The sequence below is a fragment of the Calidris pugnax genome, unplaced genomic scaffold, assembly GCF_001431845.1.
Source record: "Calidris pugnax isolate Ruff unplaced genomic scaffold, ASM143184v1 scaffold133, whole genome shotgun sequence".
Lineage (NCBI taxonomy): Eukaryota > Metazoa > Chordata > Aves > Charadriiformes > Scolopacidae > Calidris > Calidris pugnax.
The window spans coordinates 1,494,463-1,504,601 of NW_015090977.1; the positions used below are offsets into that span (position 1 = coordinate 1,494,463).

A 10,139-nucleotide genomic window follows, 5' to 3' on the forward strand; every position below is an offset into this window, starting at 1 on the left:
AAAAAAAAAAAAAAAAAAAAAAAAAAAAAAAAAAAAAGTTCTAGGAAAAATATTAAACCCCATTTTTTCAGTCTCTGCCTTCTCAAAAAACACATTGAATCAGGGTAGTATTTGCATTAGTATTTGCAGAACTGTATGCTATGCTATAATGCTGCACACAGTTATGCCAGGTTTTAACAGCTTTCCTATTTCAGCTCTTTCCCTAAAAGAGCTTATTAGATTGAGCTGTGGGAATGTACCTACCCAGATGTATTAAGTTTAAAAAGTAGTAATTATGTCAATACTGGGGCTTGCTCCCAAGTACCTCGATTGCAGCTTGTAGCCTGGAAACTTGGATGACTGCAAAACACACCAGTACCATGCAAATAGAGCCTGAAAACCTGAAGGATTTTTTCCATATACAGTCTTGAGAAAACTGAGCAGAGAATAACTTGATTTAAAAATCTATGGTATTGAAAGAAGTAAAATAATACAGGGGAGCCACAGAAATTTGCTAGCTTACACCACAGTTTTTAGTATTTTACTGAAACCTCAGAGTACAACCAGAACATATCAAACAGTTGATTAACACCTATGCTTTTTTTTTTTTTTTTTTTTTTTTTTTTTTTTTTTTTTCCAGGGGGTTGAGAGAGGTGTCCTGTTTTTATTTTGCCTCGAAATTACTTTGGCTCAGATCCACAAAGGCACTTAATGTGCCTAAAGACAGCGGTGACCCGGGCCATAGTTAGTAATGGCTGACAACCCCATGGCACAGTCAGAGTAAGGAAACGCCGCGTCTGCCTACAGGAATTTGGCTCAGGAGAGGGCTGTGACAGGTAGCAGCAGTGGATGCCGAGCTGCAGCGTGAGCTGTCAGAAGTGAGCAAGTGTTCTGGGACTGTCTCTCTCTGTATTGCAGCGCTGTGTGTCTCAGGCTGTTCCTGCTGTCCAGAGTTTGGTTCATTTTCAGCCAGTTGGGGAGGAGGGCGGGGGAGCTGACATTTTTTTGTTGTAGGGATGAATGTAGCTTGCAACCACTTTGCAACACTGCCAGACCTGCAGGTGAAACCCTGCGTGGTTCCAGCCATGATTAACAGAAGGAACTCAGCCAAAGATAATACAGAAGGGAAAGAATGAAAGGAGGAGAGAGTCAAACCCTGCCCCGGTGGCAGGAGGTGGCTACATGTGGTCGCTGGACTGTGACCAAGGCAGATGCAGCAAAGCTGAATGGGGCTGTTCAAGGAGGAACATGTGGGACAGGAACTATTCAGATCCTTCAGTATCTGAGATACCGAGCTGGAGCTAAATTTGGAAATTGCATAAACATGTACAAACCCATTCAGTGCTTACTGGTGATTCACCAGGGTTTGGGGCTGGATCAGTCGGCAGAGCTGCTCCACACGCAGAAGCAAAATCCATCACCCTGAGTGAACCAGCCATGTCTGCCCCATGGGCCCTCAGTCACACCTGCAGCTGCAGGACACACCAGCTGGCACAGCACATGCTGCAGGATCTTCAGCTTTTCAGCTGATTTTACACATTATTTGTCAAATACACTAGAGAAATGAAACTCTTGGGGTCTTACAGTATCCCCCCTTTTAGTGCAATGCAGTTAAAAAAATAGAAAGCTGATTTCTATACGATTCAAGTACAATTTCTCAGGGACAAACCGCTCCAGGCATCACAGTCTGTCCACTGGACCTGTTTGTCAGGAACTGGCTGTGGTTAAACTTCCTTTCCTGCCACACAGCTCGAAAAGGCCTGCTCCCTCCCTCTGCCTTCCCCTTGGGGGGGGTCACCACAGAAAAACCATATTAAGTACACATCCCTGCACCCCAGGCTCTCACCGGTCACCGCTGGTGATGCTGCTGGTGCTGGGTGCTTTGGAGAGAGCTGGTACCACCTCATGGAGGGACCTTCGGGCAAGACTCCCGTTTGTAGGAGGGCCACAAGGCGATGGCAGGTCTGAGCTAGTCAGGACCAGCTGCGTCTGTGCCACAGTTGGCTTTTGGGCAGGAAGGGAGGCTGCTGGGTGTCTGTCTGACTCCCCTCCCTGTTCCTCTCACCTGTGGAATGGAACTGCCCTGCAAAGGCCGTGCCAGAAGCACCGGTGCATTTCCAGCCGCGCTCGTGCCGTCCTGCCGGCTGGAGGAGCGGAGCTGGTACTTCAGAGACCAATGCTCTCTTCTTTCTACCTTTGTCTAGTTTTGCATATCACAGTTATTTATTAAATGGGGTGCGGTAATTACTGAGCTGTGGTTGCAGAGAGCTGTTAACTGGCCGTACAAATTAAGACATCTCTGCTGATGAGTGAGCTTTGTCCTGCCCTCCCAGCTGAGGGCAGGTGGGGTGAGCTTCGTTCCCCAAAGAGCTTGGCCAAAATCAGGTTGCAAGTCAAGGCATTTTAGCTTCTCAGGCAAGTCAGCTCCCTTCGAGACTCTTTTGCTACTGATGCAGGTCAGGATTAAAAAAAATAATAATAATAAAAAAATAAAAATCACTATTAGAAAAAAAAAGCACTCACAGTTTCTGGGGGAGGTTACTGGACTACAGAGGAACCCCAGCAAGACCAAGTTTTAGGACTCAGAGGAGCTGCAGCATCCAGCTGTCACAGCTGAAACCTGCACTTCTGGAAGCACTGCAAGGCTGGCACGTTTTGACTTGGGAGCAAAAACCTAATTGTCACCGAGGGAGCGTTGGCACAAACCTCAGTGACTCTGGCCCAGAGGAGCTGAGACCATTTTAGGGCACTTGTGCCTTTTGCATTTTGAAAGCTGGAAGCAGGTTTGAAATCAAACCTGGATCATTGGTCTGCACAATCCTGTAGACCAAAAGTGATTTAAAGGCAATAAAATTGCTGTTCTAAAACTTCAGTCAACTCTTCCCTAAAATTTTCCTCTCTCAGTAAGTAGGGCTTCCATACTGGTGCCGAAAATAGCCCGGCCAGTTCTGATCTTGTTTTCCCATCAACACGGTCACATCCCCCAGAGCCTGGAAGGCAGATTCAGTTTCACACCAGCAACTGGGCTAAGTAAGACTTTTTCCCATCGGAGAATACTAACTGCATCAAACAATTGATGGAATAATTAGGGTATTACCAAAGTGCTGTCAAGTATGGACTTAAAGAACAACCCAAAACCAGACACAAAATTATTACTCCTAAATGAATCAAGATTAAAAAAAAATAATAATAATAATAATTAAAATAAAGATCCTAGGACTCGACACGAGCAGCACAATTGGGGAAACACCCCCAGCAGGTGGGGCTTCCACAGTCAATGTCTGACCTGGAAAGGAAATACAATAGGATCACCAGCACTCACACAGCCGGGGTTTGCAGTGGAGGGTGAGCTGCACTCGGTCTCCCCGGTCAGGTTATTCCTCTAGGAGGCACTGTGTTAATTACAAAAATAAAAATAAAAAATAATACAGCTGCATAACTGCATAGTGGTCATCTCTGAGCACTCCTCCGGGAGGTGGCTGTGACTGGTCACGTAGGCACAGGGAAGGGCAGTGTCAGGGACAGAGGGGAAAACCCTGGGAGCGGGACGTGCAAGGTCATATGGTCACGGAGGCCACGGGGGAGTTAATGTTGGTGACAGTCAGGTGCTGGTTGTTGTCAGTGGTGCCCTTGGGGAAGTCGTCCGTCCTACAGAGGATCTTGGAAATGATCTTGCGGAAGGTGTAGCGGAACTCCCTGATCCTGTAGGCATAGATGATGGGATTGATGACAGAGTTGGCATGGGAGAGGATGATGGCCATATACATCACCCATTCAGGCTTGGATTTGGAGAACTCCTCGTGGAAGTGAGTGATGCAGTTCAAGATGTGCAGGGGCAGCCAACAGAAGGCAAAAAGTCCTACAATGATGGCCAGAGACTTGGCTGCGTGGATCTCCTTCTGCAGTGTGGTCCTGGAGTTGCCCATCAGTTCAATCTGGTGCAACTGTTTGCAGGCGACCATGAATATCTTAATGTAGATTCCCAGCATGATAAGGAGCGGGAGCAGCACGCAGCCGAAGAAGTTGAAGTACACCATGTAGCTCATCGTTACCACTTTCTCAAAGAAGCACGAGATGAAGCAGTGATGGTGTGCTGTCCCCACGTTAGTCCCTGTCTCGTTGGTGGCGTTGGGACACGCGCTCATGGCTTTATTCCAGCCCATCAGCGGGGTCAGTCCGATCCCGAAGGACAGGAGCCACAGCACAGCGATGAGGCCTCTCGCCCGCTTGCCGGTCACCAGACTGTTATACCTACAGCATCAAGAACAAAACCAAGAGAGAGTCATTAAATAAACGAGCGCTTGTGACTTCCCTGCAGTTAAAGTCATCAGCATTTTGGGTAATGCCACAAAAGCCCCACCCACACCCACGCAGGAATCTCACCTCTGCCATCACCAGAGGGGTAAAAAAGTCTCACCTGTGCTCTTCACCCACACAAAGTGCTTTGGGGAGGTGATTCACTTACTATTCCTGAGAGGTGCCAAGCACCGGCCCTGCCCGCGAACATCCTTCAATAGCAGGTAAGGACTTGGAGTCTTAAAAAAGGCTTTATCATTGCATGAGCCTAAACCACCAACTACAAGGAGGGCAAAAGCAGGGGGAAGGCTCACCCTGTAACCACCAACTTACTCTCTTGCTCTAAGCATCCATTATTGGGCACGCCAGGGCATGTTGCTGGGCTCCATGAACTTTTGGGCTGATTTACTACAGCTGAGACAATGCTCCTCTCCATTCTACCCTGTAATGGGTAGCTAACGACTTAACCACTTACAGCCTCCCTATCACAGCCAACTTGCTTCAGCTTGGGCTGCTCTTACACCTGCAGCAATGCTGGCTTTCACTGGAGGTAGCAGCAGTCCTGTGATGTGATGTCCCTTCCTGGGCTCCCTCATCCGCTGAAGTGGGAAGCACACACGTGTGTGGAAACCAGGGATCCAACCAGCTTCCCAAAACAGAGCAATTCCTGGCTTACACAGCCCAGACTGCAGCCCACGCAAGCTTGTTGTGGCTGGATAACAAACACCCTGAAAGGCTTCTCTGAGCCAGCATCTGAAAGCAACTGCAAATGATGGATTGCTCAGGAGAGTTACAAGGGAGGGTTTGTGTCTCCATTCAGAGTCTCACATCCAGGCGTGGAGCCAGGGACACTGGGATCTTCTCCCATTTGATGTCCCTGCTTTGTGCAGCGTCCACCAACAGCGCTGATGTGGGCAGCTTCCCAGGACTGGTGTTGGCCTCTGCTGCTCATGTGCCATTTCTGCAGGACACACACCTTTGAGGGACCCTGAAGCCACACACAGACTTGGACCTGCAACTTCTGAAGCCATCAGCGGGGTTCAACCCTCCAGCCGTGCGTAGGTTCTGCTGTCAAACGATGCCTGTGCTCTGCTCACCCACCAAAACTGCTTGTAAAGATGAAGACATTTGTAACCAAATGCCTTCCTTGGGCACCTGCTGCTCTCCCGTGTTACAGAGAAGCTCTGCAGTGACACACGGACGAGCTGATGGGGTGCAGAGCCCCGCGCTGCCCCACAGGTTTCCTGGCCCCACGGACTGGGTGCCTTCATGGCCAAGAAAACAAAGGTGTCCCTCCAGCCCCCAGAGACAGACAGAGCTGGAACCTGAAGCAGCAGAAGTCAGGCTGGTTTGGGTGCAACCAGAGCAGATGCCAACATCAAAGCATCAGTCGGATCACTCTTTGGAGATACAAAGAACTTGGCGACTGCCAGAAGGACATGAGAAACCCATTACTGTCCTCTCCACGGCCCATTAGCGTCTGCTGGCTGACACACGTCCCCCCCCCTTCCCACACCCTTCTCTCAGTGCTTGTTTACTCTGGCTTGGCTACCCTGCTCCTCCTTTCCTAAAAACGTTTGTTCTGATTTTCTTCCGGCCCGTGAGGCAGGGGAGGGTTCCATTCCCACAGAACCACAGCTGTGCCTGTGAATCACGCTGCGGTCGCCTCCGTGCGAGCCCTGTGGCCCTCTCCTCCTGCAAGCTACACAGACAGGAGGGTAAGTGGGGGGGGGGGTCTGCCAGCATAAACTGGATGGCAAAGTGGGGCTGGGGGGAACCCTGGGCTGGGGCTGGGCTGGAGGGTGCAGGAGCAGCAGCCACATTTAGGCAATGCCGAACTGTGAAGACGTGCCTTCATGGCCAAGAAAACAAAGGTGTCCCTCCAGCCCCCAGAGACAGACAGAGCTGGAACCTGAAGCAGCAGAAGTCAGGCTGGTTTGGGTGCAACCAGAGCAGATGCCAACATCAAAGCATCAGTCGGATCACTCTTTGGAGATACAAAGAACTTGGCGACTGCCAGAAGGACATGAGAAACCCATTACTGTCCTCTCCACGGCCCATTAGCGTCTGCTGGCTGACACACGTCCCCCCCCCTTCCCACACCCTTCTCTCAGTGCTTGTTTACTCTGGCTTGGCTACCCTGCTCCTCCTTTCCTAAAAACGTTTGTTCTGATTTTCTTCCGGCCCGTGAGGCAGGGGAGGGTTCCATTCCCACAGAACCACAGCTGTGCCTGTGAATCACGCTGCGGTCGCCTCCGTGCGAGCCCTGTGGCCCTCTCCTCCTGCAAGCTACACACACAGGAGGGTAAGTGGGGGGGGGGGTCTGCCAGCATAAACTGGATGGCAAAGTGGGGCTGGGGGGAACCCTGGGCTGGGGCTGGGCTGGAGGGTGCAGGAGCAGCAGCCACATTTAGGCAATGCTGAACTGTGAAGACGCTCCACGGGGTAGATGTCTAAACATCAGGTCCAGCCGCCGAGGGGGTTCTCCTGCACCTTTCTCTCATTATTATTAAGTCTCGTTGCTTCAGAAGATGAGAAGTTATCAGACAGGGCATCGCTGAGGCCAAGCCCATTGCTTTCAACACCCCTGAAAACTTTAGGATTTGATTCCGAGCAAGTTCCCAGGAATCCGATCTCTTGGCAAAGTCTGAGTCTCCAGCTACGACATTGGCCAAGCTCAGTCAGTGCTGTAGGAGCACCAGGAGCTGCTGCTGACCCACGGCTCTGCACGTGGGAAGAGAAAAAAAAGTGGTTCTTTGGCTTGTGCTGTTCACTCTTAGTTGGTCACTTGAGTTGCTCCCTCACATCCCAAAAACTATTGTAGTAAGATGGGAAAATGCATAAGGGACTATTGTTTGGGAAGAGAAACTGAAGGGTGGGGAGTTTTGAGCCTGACTCAGGCTGTGCACAGGCAGACAAGGACAAGCCGTGGTGGCTCAGTGTGCGGTGCTGAGCTCAGTGTCCTCTTGGCCACCTCCTGGATGGTGGCATTCAGTGCTGCCTCCTGCTGAAAACACACAGCCCCAGACGAGGTTTCTTCCATCTGCTCCTCTCCTCAATTCTTCTGCCAAGATAAGGCTTGGCTTGAGGGTTTATAAGCCCAGTTCAGAAGTCACTTCATTTTCCAGTGCTGTGATGGTGGCGTGTTTATTTTCGTGTTGCTCGCTCTTCCCCAGCGCACGCAGCGGAACTGGAGCCAGCACGACCTTTAAGTGGGGGCCCCTTCTGCAAGGGGGGAGATGGGAAAACGTGCTGTGCTCCGGGTCTGCAAGAGTCAGAGCTGAGCAGTGGTGGGGGCTGCAGGACTGTCCCACAGGGACAAGAAGCTGCTTGTTAAAGTGGAGATGGTTATTCACAGTGAACGACGCACTCCTTAGATTAGCTCTTCATTTTTGTGGGAATGCACTGAAAATTCCTCCTAAGAGCCCTCCATTCAATGGCTCCATCCCAGGTAACGACGATGGTCGCTGCTGTGACTACAGAGGGTCACAGCTGGTCGCTGAGCTGCCGGCCAGAAGAGGCCAAGGTGAAATCGGAGATCTCAAATTGAAATTTGGTGCTCCAAAGTTGTTCACTAATTACCTTACTATTACCTTAATACACTTACTTGGTGGGACACTGCCTTCAGTTAACGGAAGTTAAGCACGTCCTTAAAAATAAGGAAGTGCCTGACTGTTACCAGGTCTGGGCATGAAGAGTCTCGTTAGTGAGCTGCTGTGCACGACTGTGACCCCCATCATGAACCACCCCCAAGACCAGCAGCACGGGCTGTGAGACACCTGAGACACAACGGTTTTCCTAAGCTCTGTGGAACACGACCAGACAGTGAGGAACCACCAGATTTTCACAGCTCTGAACGCTCCAGCAAACCCCTCCTTCATTCTCTTTTAGGCTTAATATTATTAGGCAAAAAAAACTATTAAAGTAAACTTACTCACCTGAGTCTGCTCAACTAATGCATAACAAATATTGAATCTCCTCTAGGTTTCTGCCCAGAGGCATCAAATGTTGCTTTAGTGTAAATAACAGCTGAATATTTTAAAATGATTTATGGCGATTAAATAACCTGGCAATGCATTAGTTTCTTTCACGCCGCCAGGCAAAGTCTCTTTACTGGTGTAATCATCATCAGGCAGCTAATTATCTCAGCTCCCACCCAGTGTCCCCGCAGTGGACATGCTGCAGAAGCCCCAATGCCATCCCTGCTCTGCTGCCACCATGGAGCCATGCAGGTTTCTCTTCTCCTGCCACACATAACTGTACGTTTGTGACACACCAGTGCCACAGCCACACGGCCCAGGGCAAATACTTCAGGGAAAGTTCAGCTGCTTTTACAACCCAGCTCTGATCCACCGGCGTCACCGTGTGTGAGCACCAGGCTGCTGGGTCTGTACCTGCTGTGCCACCACCAAGATGGGCCAGCGGCAGAGACCTCGGCCAGGGCACAACACTGCTCTGCCATTGAGGCTGGAGATGTCCCCTGGAGTGGCCTATGGACTGGAGAGGGTGTCCTTCACCCAGCACACATCACTGAGTGATGGCTCAGCAAGGTTCAAGGCTTTTTTGGAAGAGCATCGTGGCGACCACCAAAGTGACAGAGCCGTCCATTAGCGCAGGATGCTGGAAACCTCTCTGCGTTCTCCAGACGCTGTGCCTCTAGGTCAGGGTGGGGTTTTTTTTGCAAGAGACCTCATTGCATTTCTACTGCTATTTACTAGAGCTGGACACCAGCCAGGACACCCAGGCAGGCCCTGCCGAGCCCAGCTGGAGCAGAGCGGGAGGCGCTGCCAGCCTGCAGCCAGCCCGGCCTCTCCCGGGCAGGAGTTTGGCTCCCGACTGGCAGGAACTGAGTCATGTCCTGCACGTACCTGGCATCACCCACCAACCCCACAGAGATCACCCAGGCAGAGGCACCGCTGCCCCTGAGCTCCTGTCTCATGAGGAGCCACAGCACCGGCCAAGGTGGAATTCATCATTTGGGGAGATTAGACTTGGGGCAGGAACCAGCGACTACCTGGAGGAAACAGTCTGGAATTGGGCAAGATTCCCCTCTGACCCCAGAAGGATGAACAGATCAAAACGCGGTGGTGCCACACATCTGCTCTCCTGGTCCTTGGTGGACCATGATGGTGGCCTGGGGGCTGGCTGATGAGTTACCGAATAAATATACCCGAGGTTCGCAAAGAGCAGAGCCAATAGCAAAAAGTTTGTTTTGCTGAACATTTGGGATGTGTTGCTGAACAAAAGGGTGATCTGCAACCTGAGGACCTGCGTCAGCCCTTCCCACCACGTGCCCAGTGGTGCAGGGTCCGTTTGACCACACAGCCCTTGCCCTGCCCAGGGTCAGGCAGGAGGGAGGTGACACCTTGGACTGTCACCTGTGGGGTGACACGACACTCTTACATTTGTTGACCATGGCAGCCCTTTTCCTAAAGTCCTTCCCTATCTCCTGGCTACTGGGCCACTGTTGGAGCCAGTGCCCCGTGCCCAGGCTGCCGGACACGGGGAGGTGAGCAGATGGAGAGTTTGCAGGACTCACGCTACGCAGGTGCTCTGATACAAACAACCAGTGATAATTTATATGTTTCTATTTTAAGCGTGAAGGAAAATAACACAGACACCTCCATTCACAAGTGGAGACAGGAGTTTGGCTGCCAAGCATTGTATCCTGGTCATCTACTTGCAGCTGTACTTTGCATATTGCTCTCTTATTTATTTATTTATTTTGCTACAACAGCGTGAAAGAAGCACCGCTGCTGCCGTCCTGTTTGCTCCACGCACAGCCGTGGAATGGAGATCACATACCAGCTGAAATAATCTGGCAGGACATTTTAAACTAATCATAAATTGCACCTTGGGGAAAA

General features: G+C 50.8%; 1 protein-coding gene across 1 annotated transcript in view; it reads right to left on the minus strand.

Moving 5' to 3' along the window:
* Positions 1–616: 616 nt before the first annotated feature.
* ADORA2B (adenosine A2b receptor) overlaps positions 617–10,139 on the minus strand; it is a 19,017-nt gene continuing 9,494 nt past the window's right edge. Inside the window, exon 2 of the mRNA XM_014953414.1 lies at positions 617–4,230. Within this exon, the coding sequence (XP_014808900.1) occupies positions 3,537–4,230 (694 nt within the window). The 3' untranslated portion in view covers positions 617–3,536. The remainder of the gene's footprint in view (positions 4,231–10,139) is intronic.